The sequence below is a fragment of the Dipodomys merriami genome, unplaced genomic scaffold (assembly GCF_024711535.1).
Source record: "Dipodomys merriami isolate MVZ:Mamm:240054 unplaced genomic scaffold, mDipMer1.0.p SCAF_72, whole genome shotgun sequence".
Taxonomy (NCBI): Eukaryota; Metazoa; Chordata; class Mammalia; order Rodentia; family Heteromyidae; genus Dipodomys; species Dipodomys merriami.
Window position 1 is genome coordinate 6,549,600 of NW_027206313.1, and position 20,407 is coordinate 6,570,006.

Below are 20,407 nucleotides of genomic sequence, written 5' to 3' on the forward strand. Positions count from 1 at the left end.
CTGAGAATGTAAAGCTGTGCACACTTTGAAAACACAAACTGGTAGTTTCTCAAAGAGCTACCATAGGATTCAGCTGTTTCACTCTCAAGTATCTACCCAAGAGAAAGGAAAGCCTATGTCCACATAAGAACTTGAAAATAACAACAACAATAATAATAATAAAGCTGAGAGAAAACTGTCCAAATAAGAAGACCAATACTCACAGCCACATTGCTACTAATGACCGAAAAGTAGAAACACCCAACTGTCATCTACTATGGAATGAATCAATAAAATGTGTGGTATCTATAGAATGAAATAGTGTTTGGCAATAAGAAAGAATGAGTGCGATTATATGTTACAACATGAGGAAAGCAACGAGTCACAAAAGGCTGCATGCTGGGCTGGGAAGGTGGCTCAGTGGTAGAGCGCTTGCCTTGCATGCATGAGGCCCTGGGTTCGATTCCTCAGAACCATATAAGCAAAAAGAAAAAAAGCTGGAAGTGGCGCTGTGGCTCAAGTGGTAGAGCACTAGCCTTGAGCTGAAGAGCTGAGGGACAGCGCCCAGGCGCAGAGTTCAGGCCCCACGACCAGACCCAAAAAAAAAGGCTGCATACTTCCATTTATGGAAGATGTCTAGAGGCAAATCTGTAGAGACTAAAAATTAATTACTAGTTCCCAGGGCTTTGAATATCGATGTTTTATGGTTGGTTTGGTTTAGTATGTTCCCCGTGAGGAGAGTCATGAAAACATCCAGAAATTACATAGTAGTGTTAGTTACACAATTCTGTTTTGTGGTATAAAAGCATTGAATCATACACATCAAATGTTAGAATCTTACAGTATAAGAATTACATCTCAATAATGTTACTATATTTTAAAAGCTAATGAGAGATTCTTGTGTGTGTGAGTGTGTGTGTGTGTGTGTGTGTGTGTGTGTGTGTGTGTGTGTGCTTTATTGGGACTTGAACTTGTGGCCTAGACACTGTCCCTTAGCCTTTCTGCTCCAGGCTAGTACTCTACCATTTGAGCCACATCTCCACTTCCATCTTTTTGCTGGTTACTTGGAGATAAGACTCTTAGGGACTTTCCTTCCCAGGCTGGTTTTGAACTTTGATCCTCAGATCTAAGCCTTCCTGAGTAGGCAGGATTACAGGTGTGAGCCAGACTCTTTTTTTTTTTTTTTTTGAGCCAGACTCTTATAACAGGCATTCCTTGCTGAAAGTTCATACTCTGTAGGCACAAAATACATAAACAAATTTCCCATGACTGATAAAATTGTCTAAAGGATTGACACTTTTTCCTTAAACTAAATATTCTAGATGAATATTTTGTTGGACATGTGCTATGTCACAAACACTTTTCTTTATCTCTCCATGTGTTAAGGTAGAGATTTATCAGAATGAATCCTGGGATTGAGGGGACTCCAAGACCACCCCACCCTCAGAGACTCACCAGAAGGAATACCTCATGAAGACTTTCATGCATGCGTAATTGATCCTAGGGATCCATGAAGTGGGATCACAGGGGAAAGGCACGGGGAGAGTGTGCACAGGCTTCCTGACGCGCATGAGTGCCTGTGTGTCCCACGAAGAGTTGTGCAAACAACATGTGGGCAGGGTTTCTGTACCAGGAAGTCTGTTGCTGTGACGCAGGCCCCAGGTGCTCATTGCAGGCTGATTCCATACGTGGGTCTCCTCTAGCACAGTCGCCGAAGTCACACTCCCCCGGGGGAAGCCACAGTTCAACCTAAAGCCTATCATGTCACAGTTCTAGGCACAAGGAGCCACCTTTCTGGTCTACATAGCCGCACCAAGACCAAAACTTTGGCCTCCCACATGCCAGTGTGGGAGAGCCCTGCTCTTGGTAAACAAGCTTTTGTAAGAATAGCAGCCCCAGGACTTCTGGGTGAACTTTTCATCCCAGAGATAAAAGGCAAAGATCTCAAAACCTCCCATTGAAGGACACAGATAGAGATGGAGATAGAAAGAGCCTTTGGCTGGGGCTCTGCATCACTGCAGGGCTAAGGGCACGCTCTAGGGTCTGCTTCCAAAGTTCAGTGCGCTGACGCCCACGTCGCAGGTGAGCTGGGTTCTGTCCCTGCAGTGGAAATAAATCTTGGTGCCTCCCTGGAGCCCTGATGTTCCCCCTGCTCCACTCCTGCGGCGCTGGGAACTAAGAGCAGGGCTCACCCAAGCTAGCTGAGCCCCCTACCACATCCTCCATCCAGGGTGTCCTTTAAGGAACGTGAGGACAGATGACAGCAGAGGTGTAGAGCTCACTTTTTGCTGGGGCTGGGACTGGATTATGATTCTCTTGTTTACGTTTTGCACATAGCTAGGCTTAGGTCACCACACCCAGCTACTGATTCAGATGGAATCTCCACAATCCTTTTGTCCTGGCTGACCTCAAACTGCAATCCTCTTCATCGCTGCCTCCTGTATAGGTCGGAGGACAGAAATGAGCCACATAGTTGGCATCACACTGGGTGCCAGTACACCCAGTGATAGGTTGGAAAGGGAGTCTCCAAGCTTTTCCTCCCAGACTTGCCTCACACCATGATCCTCTTAATCTCAGCCTCCCAAGCAGCTGGGATTACAAGGGTGAGCTACTGGCACTGGGCTGAAATTGTTTTCCATTACAATTCTGTTTCTCTGGCTCACGAAAGATAAGTACATCACTAGAAGATGATTTTTGGTTTTTGCTAGTCCTGGGGCTTGAACCCAAAGCGCCACTTCTGGCGTTTGAGGAATCGAACCCAGGGTTTCATGCATGCTAGGCAAGCACTTTACCACTAAGCCACATACCCAGCCAGAAGACGATTTTAATTAAAACTCCTGTTTGTGTGTTCAACCACCTTCAATTTCCAAATTGATAGTTCAACTTAAAACGACCTTTAGAAACCATAGATTATGGAAATCAAATTATTTTTGCTAAATTGTACCTTCAGCCCTATGGAACAATATAGTCAATTCTTATTTACCAGTCTTTCAAAATTCTCAACGATCTCTTTTTAATTTTATTATAAAAGTGATGTAGAGGAGTTGCAGTTGCATAACGAGTACATTTCTTGTCAAACATTGTGACCCCCTCCCTATTCTTCCACTTTCCCTCCCCTCCCCCCACCCCAAGTTGTAAAGTTCATTTCCAATATAGTGACCTGTGAGTATTGCTGTTGTACTGTTCACCCTCCGCCCTTTGTGGAACCAAGAAGGGTGTTTTTAATGTCCTATGTGAAATTCTTTTTTTCCTTCATTTTGGTTTATACCGTGTTGTCACTGCTTTTGGTTTTGGTACCCTGTGTCTTGAATTTACATCTATCTGATCTGGGAAGGGAAGGGGAATAACAAAATGCGAGACAAAGGTCAAAGGGCTCTCTTTTCCATCATATCTGCCCAGGTGGGGAAATGTTACTTCCCTGGGATCCAACTTGGCTATCTGAATAGCTGGCCTAGCTGCTCAGGGAAAACATTCTAGAAGAGATTGTCCAGAGAGGGCCTCTCACCTAATTGTCCAGGCTTAATCTTCACGAAGTCTAATTACTCTGAATAAGTCAACTTGAAAAACGAGACAAAACAAATCAACGCTGTGCACTCAGCCAGTCTCCGAGGTCACAGTGACTTCCCACCCCAGCTGTCCGTCACGGGGCAGGTTTACAAAAATTCCCTCTGGAAAGCCGAACAATTGTTTCCTTAAAGAAAGGAAAATGTTAACTTGACAGCAAAGAGCAGAGCTGGACTCTATAATGCACATGGTAATCATGCCCACAGCTGAGGTCTTCCCTGAGCCATTCTAGTACCCCGCACAAGTGACCATCTGGCCCAGGCTCAGAGGGGAGGATCTGACAGTAGGAGATATTTGTATCCATGCTAGTTGTTAAAGGACATGGGATATTAGAAGCAAACCTAGAATTAGGTAGAGAGAGTAAAGCATGAGCGGCAGCTCCTACTTAAAAGCTTATCATATGATAGAGCAAGTGAATGCAGCCTTCAGAGCTAAATTTAAATCAAGCACACAGGAAGAGATAGAAGTGCAATAGTCAAAGAAAATGCTGAACCACCAAAATTGCCCCCAAAACAAACTGGGCTGTCATGAGCCGGAATGAGTTCCCTGAAGTTAGAAGAGTTTAAGCCTTTGATAGATCTCTTCCACCTTCCTCATTCCTTCATCAAATGCGTGTGGAGGGTTGACGTAGCTGTATGTAGATGAAGAAAAGTCTTGGCTTTGTCTCTCCTCCAAGTTAGATTCTTGTGGGTTCATTTTGGATGTTTAGAGGAGACAGTAGGGGGGCAGTATTTCCTAAACCCAAGCAATTCTAAATCCATGTAATAAAAGGCATGGGTTTCTCTACATTTGGAGTAGCACACATATGGCAACTAAATTAATAATACTTAGCTATGAAATAGCCTAGAGCTTGCCTAGAGAATAGTTGGGATGCTATTAGCATCAAGTCATTAAAATTGTAACTAGAAGTCTCCAATATACATTGATGAATAAACCATCGTCCAAGAAAATGAGCTACATAGATTTGGTGTTTTGTGTGCTTTTGAGGCAAATGATTTTTGTAACTCAATTAGATATACTTTGTGTTTAGAAGATACTTTTTCTTCAGAATAATGGAAAAGCAGTGTTGTGTAATTAAAAAAAAAGAAACATAAGGCTAAAGGAAAAAAGCATACCAAAAGGATTCTTAAACTATGATTAACATTTAGTGTCTGATTTAATCTTTATGCACAAAAACTAATGAAGTGTAATCTATTCTTGCTTGTTAATTCTCATCGACAAATTTCATTTTCTAATTATTAACCAGCACATTATATGATCACTTTACCTTAATCTGAATGTAACAATCCTGATCTCAGTCTGAGTATACCAGAGAATTTGAAATCATGGCCTCTTAGACCTGATAGTCCCTAAGAGTCAGGCTATGAGAAGCAATGGGAAAATTCCAGGGGCTGGTCTCTGATCTTCCCAGCTTGGCTCCAAGCAACACACAATTCGTAGCATTTCCTCGTGGAAAATGAATTTGCGTTCACAACCACTCACTTTACGTCTTTATTTTACAGCCTTTTCTTAGTGCTTTGACTTAAAAAAAAAATCTTTTAGCAAGTGAAGTATTCATGCTAGAATGTTAGATGTTTAAAAGAGCAAAAGTAAAAAAGAAAAATGGGACTGAAAAAGTCAAAAGCAGCAGGAAAGAGTATGCTACTCAATTTCCACAGCAAGAAGATATTTTGTTTTGTTTTGTTTGGTTCTGTGGGAGTTGAACTCAGGGCCAGCACTTTACCATTTACACTATGCTCCCAGTAAACTTTTGGATTTTAATTTGGATCTGTTTTGCCTTTTCATTTTTCCTCTTGTGTCTTTGTTATGAGAGCACTTCAGTCCTCTCTCTAAGCAAATCTAAAAGATACAATATACCAACAGGGTATAGTCTCTCTGCGGTCTCTCTGTTTAACAGCAGTTGTCTTTTGCCCTTTTTATTCATTTTCTTTCTTTTTCTCCTCTCCCTCTTTTTTCTTCCTTCTTTCCCTTTTCTCTTCTTTTGCCTTTTAAAAAGATGTGAGGTAATATTTCATTAGAGGTTTGACTCACATTTCTCAGATAGCTGGTGATATTAACTTTTCATATACCCATTGCTCATGTGTGTTCCTTCTTTCTAAAAAAAAAACCTATTAAGTTCCCTGGCATAGTTATTAATCAAGATTTTGGGGTTCTGTTTGTTTGCTATTAAGTTACATGCATTCCTTATATATTTTGAATATTAACTCCTTACTAGATAAACAGTTTGAATATCCCATTTGTTAGGCTATCTATCTCTTGATTCTACTGGGTTTTTTTCCTTTGCTGTATAGAAGGATTTTTAGTTGTATGCAGTCCCATTTAATCTATTTTTGCTCTTGTTGCTTGTGCTTTGGAATCATATGCAAAAAAAATGAACTTCCCAGACCAATATATCTTCCAGTCCTTCCATGCTTTCACATCTTTTCACTCAAAGCTAGCACTCTACAGCTTGAGCCACAACTCCACGTCCTAACTCACATCCTATATTTAAACCTTCAGTCTGTTTTTGTGGATGTTTGTACATGATATAAGGGTCCAATTTTATTCTTTTGCACATACAAGCCAAGATTTTCTAAAACCAATCCTTGAAAAAGCTACTATTTTTTTCCTCAGGTATTCTTGGCACTCTTTTCAGAGACCAGTTGATTATAGATGGATAGATTTATTAGTAGGCTCTGAGTTCTGTTGCATTGGCCCATGTATCTGTTTTCTTTTTACAATTCCCATGAACATTTTGCTTCTAATATCCCATGTCCTTTAACAACTAACATGGATACAAATATCTCCTGCTCCCTCGGCGCACGTGCCAGATGGTCCCTTATGCATGGTACCAGAATGGCTCAGGGAAGACCTCAGCTGTGGGCAACTGATGTAGATCATATGCATGGTAGAGTCCAGCTCTGCTCTGTGCTGTCAAATTAACATTTTGGTTACTGTAAGATTCCATTCTATTTTGAGATCAGGGAGTATGTTGCCTCCCACTTTGTTTTGCTCAAGATCGCCCTAGTCTTTTGTTGTTCCATCCACATTTGAGAATTATTTTGTCTATTTCTATAAAGAATATCTTTAGGATCCAGGCACCGACAGTTCATGCTTGTAATCCTAGCTACTCAGGAGGCTGAGATCTGAGGATTGCTGTTCAGAGCCAGCCTGGGAAGGAAAGTCTGTGAGTCTCTTATCTCCAATGAACCACCAAAAAAAAAAAGTCTTACTGATTTTCCTGCCTGGATTGTCTTTTGAACCTCAATCATCAGATCTCAGTCTACTGAGTAGCTAGGATTACAGGTGTGAATCACAGGCACCCTGCTGTCTTTCATTTCTTAATGTTTTATATCACATTTATTTATTTATTTTTTGGTCAGTCGTGGGTCTTGAACTCTGGGCCTGGGCGCTGTCCCTCAGCTCTTCAGCTCAAGGCAAGCGCTCTACCACTTAAGCTACAGCGCCACTTCCATATATCACATTTATTGATATGCATATGTTGAACCATCCTTCTATCTAAGGGGATGAAACCCACCAGTGTTGATAAGCTACACCTTTTGTTTGTCTAAAGAAATGTCTGTCCTTCATATCTGAGGACCACTTTGCCTAGTATCTGAATTTTCACAAACATCAGAAAGACTATCTAAATGAGTACATCTATTACCTAAGTTCTGCTAAGAAAGAAGAGATGATCTGGAAAAGAACATCATTTTTCTAAACATTCAATATTGAATAATAGTTGAATCTTAAAATATTCATGATAAAATTTGTTAAACAAATGAAAATAATGTACAACTCTGCCAAAAGAAGGTGGAATGCTGAGGTCTGGTAGTAGTGCATTCAATTGGAAAGCCTGTCACACGACAGACATATTACACTTGTAAAAACAGTCTTGGTACTACTAGTGAAATACTAAGACTACATTCTCCAAGTGGAAGCCAAAAACTAGTGGCTACCTTCCCTAAAAAATCAGGAAATTGCAGGCTTCTACAGACAATTCACCCCAAGAAAATAATGAAACCCTAAAATCAAATTAGTCCTGGGATGGTAGCAAAAGAGGTATCAAGAAGGTAAAAAAGAGTCAAAATTCTTAATTTTCTTTATCCCAGAGAGTAGGAGGTGAAGGCACCAGTTCAATGGAAGCTGTGGGGAGAAAGCACATAGAATCAATTCACTGTTACTCGAGACCAGTTTGCATCAACAATATAATGCAGAGACTAGGAAGTCTGTTCATGCTTGATGTTAGTTCTCTAACAAGGAACAAACAAGAAATAACTCTTAAATCAAATCTGTGCCTACACAACTACCCCTGTGAATACCCGTGGACAAGGAGAAATGCCAGCCTCAAAGTCCTTAGCCAGTCTCCTCAAAAGGAGCAGCTTAAGATCTGGGAGACTTGAGTTCTGTCATTAACTGTAGCAATCTGAAAGATGTGGAAAAGTTAGAAAGCAGAGTTCAATGGATCCAAGGCCTTCATTCAGTGTTAGAATTGTCAGGCCCTGTTCTTGGATACTGGGGGGATATGTGAGCTCCGTCTCTGTGCTCATGAGGGGACAAGCCTGGACATCAAGTTAAAAATCAAGCCACAAATCAGAAGAGAAATCTTGGGCATAATAACTAAAGCTAAGTGCTGATACTCATGGGACACTTTGGACATGCCACAGCCCATTCTAATGGCTTTCCAAGTGGTTTTGTTTGATTTCTGGCTGCTGGTACTTGGCTTTGAACTCAGGGCCTTGGTGCTGTCTGTTAGCTTTTTCACTCAAGGCTGGAGCTCTACCACTTGAGCCACAGTTCCACTTCCAGCTTTTTCCTGGTTAATTAAAGAGTCTCACAGACTTTGCTGTCCTGGCTTGCTTTGAACTACAATCCTCAGATCTCAATCTCCTGAGTAGCTAGGATTACAAGTATGTGCCACCCACCACACCTGGCATGTTTAAACTCATTCAACTATCACAACACCTAATACCTTTTTCCCTGTTTACAGTGAGGAACTTGATGCTCAGAGAGGCTCAATAACTTGCCTGAAGTCACTCACGCACTCATGATTGGTACTAGAAATGGAAGCCCAGATTTCTTGATCATCTATCATGTAGATAGAATGGAATGGTTTTAATTTTGATTTTGGTATAGGGGCAAGATGAAGTGGGAGGTAGGAAAAGAAGTTGGGAAAACTTGCAGGAGAAATATTAAGTTCTATGTTGTTCAGAGGAAGATGGCATCACCTCCCGGAGTGGGGGGGCGGGGGTCTGCATTGGTTGCCTCCAGAATAGAAACAATGATGAGACTATCTCCAGAATCCCTGGAATCCTCTCATGGCCTTGGAACTCACTTCTTGTGACATCACTGGAGGTGGCACACTGTGGGAAGAAAGCAAGCTTGAAGAACAATACGACTAAATTACTGATGGTGTGACACAGGGTGAGTTGTTTGCCGCTCCCAGTCTGTTTCTTCCATGGTGCAATACCCTCGAACGGTTAGCTTTCTGTTTCCTTCCGCTGTATATCATCCAATTGAGCTCATGTCAATCTAGTGAACCAGACTCTTGTATGGTTGGCTACACATTACTAAAATACCTTTTGGGGAATCTAAAGGAAGTAAAATGTAAGAGCTTTGAGTCTATTGAGTTATTTTTCTTAATCTAGAAGATTCTGCTTTACCATGCAGCTATTTTATTTTAAGATAGTTTCTCGAATTTTTTTGATAACACAATTCAGCTAAAAGCTACATAAGTAGAAACAAAGACATAAAGATACTATTTACAAACCATGATTGATAAGATCAAGGAAGTTTTCAACAGATATTCTGTAATGCTACATACTGAAATAAACGTATGAATGAGAATGAGAATAGTCAGAAAAAATCCTCTCCAAAAATTCTTTTTTTTCATTCAAAGTAAGCAGAGATAATGAGCATTATAGAAAAGGATAAATAGAACAAATAAATAGAGATGGGAGCCAGTGGCCCATGCCTACCACCCTCGCTACTAGGAGGCTGAAACAGGGAGGTTTGATGCCAGCTTGGGCAGAACAGTTCATAAGACCTGTTTTCAAACACATGCCTGTCATCCTCCCTTCATGAGAAAAAAAAAACAAGGAGACAATGGTCCAGGAACCAGGGCCCAGTAAAGGAGTTGGATCACTTCAACCAGAGCAAAAAGGACGAGGAGGTGTGGCTCAGTGGTGGAGTGTCTTCCAAACAAACATGAGGCCCTTAGTTCAAACCCCAGTGCTGGAAAAGAAAGAGAAAAAGATCATATTGGCAATATATATATATATATATATATATGTATATATAGATATAGATATAGTTTCTTCATTCTGTTACTTTATTAACATAGAATGCATTATTTGAGTTAACCACTTTTGGCTAAAACCTTCCATGTGCATATGTGCGTGCCACCATGGAACATTTCCAGTGTCATAGGCTGTCCCGCGTCCTTCTCAGTGCAACTGCAGGAAACCACCATCCATCCTTTCAAACAGAGCAGCTACAGCTGTAAAAAGGGAAGCTGACAGCACAAAGGAATGCTGAGCCCGATTTTGTTTTCTGTTTGTTTGCTGGTGTATGCCATGATATCTTTCATTAAGGAGCTTACATACTGGAAGTTTAGAAACCACTAGATAGACACCCAAGGCTCGAAGGAATTCATTCAGAGGGATTAAACTCAGAGCTGGAACTTAGTGAGAGGAAGCAGCCTCCAATTTATTTCTACAAGAATGAGAATGGAAGTGGTGCTGTGGCTCAGGTGGTAGAGTGCTCGCCTTGAGCTGAAGAGTGCAGAGACAGCACCCAGGCCCAGAGCTCAAGCCCTATGACTGACCAAAAAAAAAAAAAAGAGTGGGATTACTCATGATTTCTTTTTTTCTAGGGCAAAATAGTTAAGGAAATCATCACTGAATGAAGTGATGGTTTACACTCTCCATGTCAACACAGTTTGATTCAACAAGGTCAGAACAAAACTTTCACCTGTGATTAATGAAGTCAAGATAGGCAATAGTCACAAGTCAAACAACTCTTGATTGGGTCATGAAGCTGCCAGCCGGTGGCTCATGGCTGTAGTCCTAGTTACTCAAGAGGCTGAGATCTGAAGATCACAGTTTGAAGCCAGCCCAGCATTCAAATCCATGAGACTCTTATCTCCAATGAACCACTCAAAAACTAGAAGTGAAGCTGTGGCTCAAAGAGGTAGAGAGCTACCTGTGAGCAAAAACAGCTCCAGAAAGACAGAGAGAGAGAGAGAAAGAGAGAGAGAGAGAGAGAGAGAGAGAGAGAGAGAGAGAGAGAGAGAGAGAGAGAGAGAGAGAGAGACTGATTTGATATCAATGGAGCATGAGCTTGAGTTTTTTTCATGTAATTGTGATCATTTGGCATTCCTGCATAAATTTTCACCCCACTCTTCTGCCAACTTTTAAGCCATTTAATAGAGGTTGGAAGTACATTGAATGACTGACAGTAATCCTCACCTTCCTCTAACAATGAGGCAGTCAAATCCAAGATATTGGTTCATTAAATGCCAGCTCTAAACAAACGAGCTGGTATATTTTAGTCTGGTCAATACTATAGACTATCTAAATTTTACAAGCGGGACATTTTTAGAAAATAAGAGGAAGTCAACTTGAATGATGCCAGAACAGCAAGACTGACTCAGAATTGTCCCTCATGGAGCGGGACACAGTCTCCAAGCTGTCACACAACTCCACTCCAGAAAAGTTCACGTTGATTAACATTTCATTCCAATGTTTGTGTTGCTTTGTTTACCAGTTAAGCTAAAACTTTTGTGGTAATGAAGGCATTTGAGGGGCGGGGGGGAAACCAACAAGAAGGAGTTTTCAAAGGTGATGACTGAGATCTAGCAAGTTAAACACGCCGATGTGTCTGATCTAAGGGCCAGGGTTTAATTAACTTCTGACATGAAGAAAACAGACTGGGATTGAGTACTGAGAGGAGGACAGAGGTCACATCTGTCTACCTTTAGTGACTCCCTCCAGCGTGTGACTGAAGGCTTTGCGTGCTGTGGGTTGCCATTACATGCTGCGGGCTGATGAAATAAAGCAGGGCAGTGGCCTCAATTTGTTAACGTGCTAAGCTGGTCAATTACAATGTGGTGATGATTATCAATAGTTCATGTGAATTGAGCACCTACTTCATGCCTGGCACACTGTCCCCAATCCATATTATCTTTTTAAATCCTCTAATGATTCTATCACAGCAATGCCTCTGCTATTCATAAATTCCCCCGGCAAGTAAGAAAATGGAGGTTTGGAGAAGGTACATCATTTGTCCAAGGTAATGATAAGTACATCAAGATTCCCAGATCAGGGCTGGTAGGTGGCTCAGTGGTAGAGCGCTTGCCTTGCAATGCATGAGGCCCTGGGTTCAATTCCTCAGCACCACATAAGCAGAAAAAGTCAAAAGTAGCACTGTGGCTCAAGTGGTAGAGTGCTAGCCTTGAGCTGAAGAGCTGAGGGACAGTGCCCAGGCCCAGAGTTCAGGCCCCACAACCGGACCCCCCCACCCAAAAAAAAAGATTCCCAGATCAGTCTGACTCTCACACGTTCCCTTTCTCTACCTCTGGGTTGGGGCTTTTCTCATCACCAGGACAACTTGCACAGCTAGCTCAAACAAACAAACAAAAAATGTTGTTCACTGAAAGGACACCACGAGCAATCCCCTGGACATCCAAAGCAGAAAAAATAAATCCTGTGGGCTGTCTGGGAGCACAAGCGAGGGGCCAGGACCCAGGACTATCCTGCAACTCTCACCAGCTGTTTCTTCATGCTGTCTGCTACAAATCTGTGCAATGTTTTCTTAAATCTGGAGGCCAGACAGTCTGTAATACCAAGGATTTCCAATGCCCAGCCATACCACTGACTCATGCTGTAGTAGTAAGTTGTAATTGTTGAGCTGGGGTAAAGATACACTTTTATTTGATTGTTGATTACTACTAAAAATTCAACTCTAATTTTGATTAGTCTATGACATTGACACGTGAGGAAATGTTTTGTATTCATCTGGTCTGCTTTTAAAAGTAGAAATGCGTGCAAACTACCAAGCCCATATAGAAAATGGGCATTTGAAAGCTGTGTATTGGTGATTCGTGCCTATATTCCTAGCTATTCAGAAGGCTAAGTTCTGAGGGTTGTTCTATAAAGCCAGTCAGGGCAGGAACGTCCATGAGATTCTTTATCTCCAATTAACCAGCAAAAGGCTAGAAGTAGGGCTGTGGCTCAAATGGTAGAGCACTAGCCTTGAGGAAAAAAAAACAAACTTAGGGACAGCACCTAGCCCTGAGTTCAAGTCTCAGGATGGGCATAGAAACCGGGGTGCATTTGACTTCTTGAGTGAGTGGTAATTACTCTCTCCTTGTGGAAGTTTTTAATTTGTTTTCAATTTGTTCATATAAAATTTCTTCCTAAAAATAGTCCCCTTCATTCCTATGGTTTGTCTATGTCAAGACAGACGTGATGCCGCTGTAACGCTGAGGTCTGGGTCCTTTCTTTGGGCCCACGGTTCTGTTCCTTTCAATCTGTATTCCATTAATAGATTCACATTCCAGCACAAAACACAGAGCTTGGACCAGAGCCCAGTTCTCCTCTATTCCAGCCTTAGGCCTCTTTTGAAAGTTGTGTGGATGTGGGGGAAGATGGCTTACTGGTGACCCAATACAGAACACAAAGGATCAAGTGGCCATAGCCTTCCCTGTCCACCACCTGACACCCTGATGGCACCATATCTTCTTGTATGATGAAAACATAGAATTCTGGCTAATGCTGTGTAAGTTTGTTTGATAAATGTCTGCTTATTGGCATGTGTCTTCTATTAGACTACCAACTCACCAGAGCAAGCATGGTGCTTGTCTGTTTCTGTATCTCTAGAATATGACCTGGCACACAAAAGAAATCCAAAACACAATATTAGAGGAAGGAAAAAGGAAGGAAGAGCAGCAACAAGGAAGGGAGGGTGAGAAGAAAGGAGAAGGAAGAAAGGGGCACAAATCATTCTCAAACAAAGAGTCTACTTATCAGATGCAACTATAAAGCAGAAGTAAAACAAATCTGTAGCTAATTAAAAAAAGGAGGAAAACTTCATCTGAACAGTTTTTATGTACACTTCTTTCTTATTCCTCCTGGTCTAACTTATTACTTGGGAATGATTTTTTAAAAAACTGAATCATGCTACACAGAGAAAAGATTAGAAGAAAGATAATGCTAACAGAAATGATCAGAAAATGAAAAAAGTATAAAAAGAATGAAAAATTCAAAATAAGCAATACAGAGTATGCAATATGTATGTGATAGAACAATATGTAACAGCTTTAAAACATTCATGACTTCATATCAATTAACAATTAAGAACCTTGATAACAATTAAACATTAGTGACTTTAAAATCATATATAATTGCAGTATCTGGACAGAAATGTCAAAACATTTCACAGGGAAAGAAAGAGAACATACCAAAACATGGCAGAAAAAAAGGCCAGTCCATGTACAATGGCGCAATCCTTAGTTCCCAAAACAAGGAAAAGAAGGGTCTGTGTGAGTATTTCTCTAAGAAGAGAGAGAGAGAGAAAGAGAAAGAGAGAGATTATGTTTCTCTAAACTGTTATAAACAGTGATTGGCCCTGCTCCAGAGTTAGACCATCTGGCAGCCATGGAGTCATGAGACCGCTCCTCTCTATTGGACTGTTTACCATTTGCATTTGTCTAGTGGACAAGTCGTACGAGTCAATGGTTTTCTTTTTAGTTAAGAGGACACATTTTCTATTCTATTTCTTTTTAATTTACTCCTTTTCTTTCGATGCAGAATGAAAAGTATGCCCGAGTTATTAAATAGCAGGAATAAAACTCAGGAATATGGTCGGTGTTCAGTGGATAGAAACAACCACCCATTGATTCATTCGTTCACTTTCTAAGTGCTTGTGGAGCATCTAAGATGAACAGGACCTGTTAATGCTATGGTGAACAAAGCAGACAAGGTCCTTGTTTGTGTGAAATACACAGTCTTAAGGAAGAGAACAAATAGAACAGCTATTCTTTGTATAAAGCACCAACCTTCTCGCTCTCTACACTGCCAGCAAATGGAGAAAATCTGCTTAGGCCTAGAAAGATGCCAAGCTCAGTCCTGCCCAAGGGTCTATGCCCCAGCACCTTTTCCTTCTGACTGACAAGTTTTTCACCCAGACTTGGTGCATGCATGTGTGTGTGTGTTTGTGTGTTTGTATGCACATACACGCATTGATATGAGGTCTTGAACTCAGCTCCCAAGCACTGAGAAATAACTGACAGCTTTTTCTCTCAAGGCTGGTGCTCTACTTCTAGCTTTTGGGTGATCAATTGAAGATGAGAGTCTCACTTTCCTGCCTGGCCTGCCTTCAAATTCTAGTCCTCAGATCTGTTTGCTAAGTAGCCAGGACTACAGATGTAAGCTACCTTACCCAGGCTAACTCAGACGATTACAGAGAGACCTTCTACTCCTCACTCAAGGCTCAAGTGATGATGAAACCTTCCCCTGGTTATCCCATGCAAAACGAGCCTGCCTTACTCTTTTATCTACTTTTCTGTTTTATTTATAACTCTTCTCCATGAAACTATGTGATTGATGTACAGTGGTGTCTCAGTGTCTTCTAGGTAATGTTTCCAAGACCCATGTCCTATATTGAAATCTGAGGCTATTCAAGCCCTTTATATGAAATGTGTAGTACCTGCAGACAGCCTGCCCACATCTTGTTGTATACTTTAAACTAAAAACATCTCTAGATGGCTTAAAATACCCAATATCACATAAGTAGTTGCTATATTTCTATATTGTTTAGGAAATAATGACGAGAAATGAAAGCCTGTACTTATCCAGTACAAAAAAAAAAACACAACCAAACTATATAATTTTTAGTCTTCAGATGGTTGAATCTGAGGCTGCAGAATCTGCAAATGCAGAGCGTTGGTTTTACTTTGCAAATTTTGGCTTCTCCCACTAAAATATAAGAGCTACAAGATAGACTCTGCCTGCTTTGTTTAATTCTATACAGGACTATTAGAAACGTCCATTTACCCACCTGCTCAATGACGAAGTCTATGACTATCAGGACCAATCTATTCTCTGCACTGTGGTAGCTGTTTTTCAAAGGTGGTCCCTAGTAAGCTATACCTCCTGGTCCTTACATCTTGTGTGGTTTAATCACTCTGAATGTGGGCTGGCCCTGGGGCTCACCTTTAATGGTGGGAATGTAGCCCAGATAAAGCCACATGGCCTCTGATATTATCTCATGAGAAGCCTTACATTGGTATAGCAAGACATATGATCTAGAGCAAGGCCCCAAAAAGAAAAATACAATCTAACTGTACTTAGCTCACCATTCCATAAGACACCAGAGCTAGTCATATGGAGGTGCCACATGGAGAGAGTAATGCTCAGCTAGGCTAGCCCCTCTAGCTATATAAGCCAAAGCTCCACACACAGAAGTACAAAGCATCATGTATGTTTGGCTCGGTTGAGTCTTCAAAATGACTCCAACTCTGAGCTCTGACTATAACTGATAACAGACTACAAGTGACAGGCGCCAGCCGAGCCAACTGAACCCACGGACTCGTGTGTGATCATAACGAGGCTTTAAGCCGCCATATTTTCAAAATTGTAAAATGTAGCCACCAACATGGTTCTAGATTCAAATGCTTCTTCCTGGGAATTCACACCTATGGACACCCAACTGAGCTTTTCCTCAACACATTCTCTTAGAAGGCATGTGTCCTGCCATTAATCAAATGTATCTTGGGCTCACTGGAGGCCAGGAAATCTGGGTCTTCATCCTGTTGAAACCACTTGAATTTTGACCAAGTCACTGAACTCTCCCTGAAACTCAGGTCTCTCCCTAAGATATGACAGGGATTTGATTTTTTTTTAAATTTTGTTTAGTGTGTAGTATTTAATCCTTTCCCCAAATACAAATTAAGACAAAATGGAGCTTGGGTAGCATGGTTCACACGATAGATCTCCTGCCTGGCAAGCATGAGTTCAAACCCTGGTACCACCACCACCAGCACCCCCAAAAAAAGAGGAAAAAGAAGAGAATGCAGAAGCAGGTGGGGGCATGGAGAGGAAGGAGTAAGAAGGGAAGAAGAAAAGGATCAAGTTCTTCAGTGTTACTGTAAAGCTCTCTTTTAAACTGTTTTCATTTCTTCCCATTTCCTCCTTTGGATAATTGACCTTAATTCAGAGCAGGATTAGTCTGACCAGTGCTCCTGGCATTGTTTCATTATGAATACCACACATAGTTAAATTATGACAGAGCTTCCATGCTTCATCTTGATAAAGTCATCAACATTTTCCAAAACATCCCATGAGACAATATGCATAAAATGACAGGCATATGCAGATACTTAAGGTACTCTTATATTGACTAATAAATACACACCCTGGCATGGATCATGGATTAGGCAACTCTGTCTATAAGCAGCAGCCCCAGATCTCCACACACATTTCCAAACTCACTATTTGAACTCTGAGCCTGTGGACAGATGTACTGTGTATCTGATCAATATTAAAAACAAAACAGCCCAAGCATTTGGCAAATATTCTAAGGTATTTGAATAGATGCTTCTACTTCTGAAAAGAGTTTTCATCTGACCAAAAGTATGTCAGTAACTAGAAAAACTATCAGCTAAAACTGTTCTTTGATATTAAAAAAAAGATTTCCTGAGACCTGGAAGAAGAAATGTGTTTCTTTTTGGCACAAAATCAAAGAGCCTTCTAAAATAATTCTCTGTATTTGGTTACACCACAAACTATTCTTACCAGCTGATTGCTGCTATCTCTTAAACACTGTACTCCATTTTATTGTAATAATAACCCCAAATATAAACAAATTAGGCAATTGTTTGGCAATGTCTTTTAAACTGAAGCAACTAGGTAAAAGTATATACTTTACATTTAGCTATTTTCCCTACAAGCCCCCTCCTTTCTACCACATCATCTGTGCTTTCTCGCTTTAGCCTGTGCCATTGATGTCCTTCCAGACACTAAAGCATGAGCTTCAAGATATGGAGCAGTCTGAGTCACTCTGGCCAGCTCTTTATCAGGCATCAAAAGAAGACTGACTATGGTTTTATAAAAGGCTAACTATGGACATTCAATATAACCCAGCCGAAGTACTCTTAACTGCATATCTAGAACTGAAAGCAAGGAATCGAAGAGCAATTTAAATATAATATTCATTTGAGCATTATTCACAGTAGACACAAGGTAGAAATAATTTGAATGCCCATCAATAGATAAATGGATAAATCAAATATGGTATATGTACTATCCGCAATAACAATATATTATTTAACCAAACCATAAAATGAAAATTTTATATATGCCAAAAACAGGGATGGACACTGAAAATATTATGCTGAGAGAGAGAAATCAGACACAGCAGGAAAAACATTGGATGATTCCACTTAACATGAGTCACATGGAATAGACACATTCCTACATACAGAGTAGAAAGAAGATTACAAAGGATTAGGATTAGGCAGAAGGAGCAGGGGTAATGGAAGCCATTGCTTGATGAGACTTTATGGCGGAGATGATTAAAAAATGGAGCATAGTGATAATAATTGTTTAACATTATGGATATGTTTAATGTACTATGTTGTATACTACACTGGTTTAAAATGTGTGTTTTGTATGTATATTTTACCACAATTAAAACATTTCTTTGAGGGGAGAAAATGTCAGGGGAGTGTGAGCTCAGTTGCAGAAGCACAGAAAGTTCCAGAGGTCTGAGGAGTCACTACACAGAAGTTGAGAGCACATGCATACAAATATATACACCACAGCACCACACCGCATCACATCACATAAATAATATAGACTAGGGGTGTATATTCTTAGTCTTGTTCCTAAATCTAACATTCATTTAAGGGCTGGAGGCAGGGTGCAAGGGGTTGAGCATGGTTATGGCCCTGATTTCAAACTCTAGTACTGTCAAAATAAATAAATAACAATAGCTAAAACAAAAACTGTTTCGGTTGTGTCCCAAGTGGAAAAAGTGTCTCTAATAAGTAATAGTAAGCAGGAGGGCATGAGTTTAAAACCTCTATAGCTAATTTAACTAATTAAAACGAAAGAACTTAGAGCCTCAGAGCACGTTTAGTCATTTCTTCCATTTTTTAATTTAATTTTATTGTCAAGGTGAGGTGCAGAGGAATTACAGTGACTTATGTAAGGGAGTGAGTACATTTCTTTTCAAATATTATTAGTTCCCCCCTTGTTTTTCTCCCACCACCCCCCCCCCACGTTGTAAAGTTCATTTCCAATGTATTATCTTGTGAGTATCTCTGCTCTGTTGCATTGGTTTGCACTTTGTCCTTTGTCTCACCATTTTGTTGTAACTGTTTTAAGGTTTCCAACAAGGTCTTTTATCAGTTAGGCTTACTCTCAGCTCTAGCAAACCGGAAAACCATCCAAACAAATGTTATTTGCTGTCACAAGTCATTATTTAGAACTCTGCCTGGAACAAGACGGTTCTCAAATTTTGTTATCTGGGCCTCCCTTACTCCTGTGTCTTGTACTGGGAGCGGAAAATGTGTCTCTGGTGTCCTCCCGGATTCTCCCTACTTCATTCTGATAAAAGTTACTGAACTTTCACAAAAAGAATGTGTGGACGGAATGGATGGATGTTTCGGATGCCAAACTTAACAAGGATCCAGGAAGTCAAAAGGTCGTCAAAAGGCCAGCAAGAAAGGGCATGCCTGCCCTACCCAGGCTGCGCAGAGTGAATCGGGGAGGAGAAGGCCGGGCTGGTCTCCCAAGGCGATGGGGCCTGTGGTCCCCCCCCCCCCCGGTGATGGGGCCCGCCACCCCGGTGACCCCTGCGGTTCCCGCATTCGATCGGAGGAACAGCAAGGCGCCGGTGGCTCGCTCCGGCAATCCTGGCTGCTCTGGAGGCTGAGATCTGAAGATGGGCGGTTCGAAACCAGCCTGCCCGGAAGAAGAGTCCCTGAGACTTCTTCTTCTGGAGCTGCGGCTCCAGTGGGTAGAGGGCCAGCCCTGAGCGGAGAGGCTGAGAAACAGCATCCGCGCCCTGCGTGCAAGCCCCGGCGCCGTGTGACTAAGTCAATGAATCCAAGTACCTAAGGAGGACAAGTGCTGGTGTGTGCAGGCACAGTCCTCCCTGAAGCAACGCCCAGCCTGGCGCCGGCTGGCCCACTCGGCCCGGTCCACTGCCTGTCTCTACAGCCCGTGCATTTGTCTTTCATTCTCCTCATTACCGATAGAGAAGAAGCTAAAGGGGAAAAGAGACAACATAGAAAATCCAACGCACCGGGAGCCGCCAACTTTATGCCTAGTTAGGCAAATGTGTCACCTGCTCAGCCAATGAGCTTCGCCCGTCAGAGAGACGAGTTCCACAGGTTTCCCTTGTCCCGCCCTCGGCCTCTCCAATTGGAGGAGACGGCTGTCGCTCGCTGCCGCCCGCCCTGTCCCTGAGCCGGGACCAATCGCGTGGTCCCGGACGTGTCCAGGTTGGCGGCCCGGCCCGGCCCGGATGCGCGCGGGGGCGGCCGGCGGCGGCGCACGGGGAGGGCGCTGCGGGGGGCGCGGCGAGGCGAAGGCGCGGCGCGGGGGCCGCCCGGTGCCTGAGCCCCGGAGGCTGGCAGCCGAGCGGCGAGGAGTCCCGGTGTGCCGACGCGGCCCCGATCCCTGATGACTGAACTACAGCAAGAAGTGGACGACACGAAGCCTGCGAAGGTGCTCGGGAAGAGGGAGAGCAAAGTCGGGCCGCCTCAGTAAGTGCTGGGTGCTGGGTGCTGGGTGCTGCGACCCAGCCCGGAGCGCGTGCCGTGCGCCCGGGCCGCCTGCGCCCCAGGGCGGGGTGGGAAGGGCTTTCTGGGACCTTT

General features: G+C 42.2%; 1 protein-coding gene across 4 annotated transcripts in view; it reads left to right on the forward strand.

Moving 5' to 3' along the window:
- Nucleotides 1-20,407, forward strand: part of LOC138818230 (GRAM domain-containing protein 2B) — a 103,069-nt gene that overhangs the window by 27,294 nt on the left and 55,368 nt on the right. The window contains exon 1 of one of the 4 annotated variants that reach the window (XM_070009250.1): nucleotides 20,106-20,296. The exons of the other annotated variants lie outside the window; for them this stretch is intronic. Within the exon in view, the coding sequence (XP_069865351.1) occupies nucleotides 20,214-20,296 (83 nt within the window). The 5' untranslated portion in view covers nucleotides 20,106-20,213. Of the gene's footprint in view, nucleotides 1-20,105; nucleotides 20,297-20,407 lie in introns of those variants that run through there. 4 annotated transcript variants of the gene reach the window in all.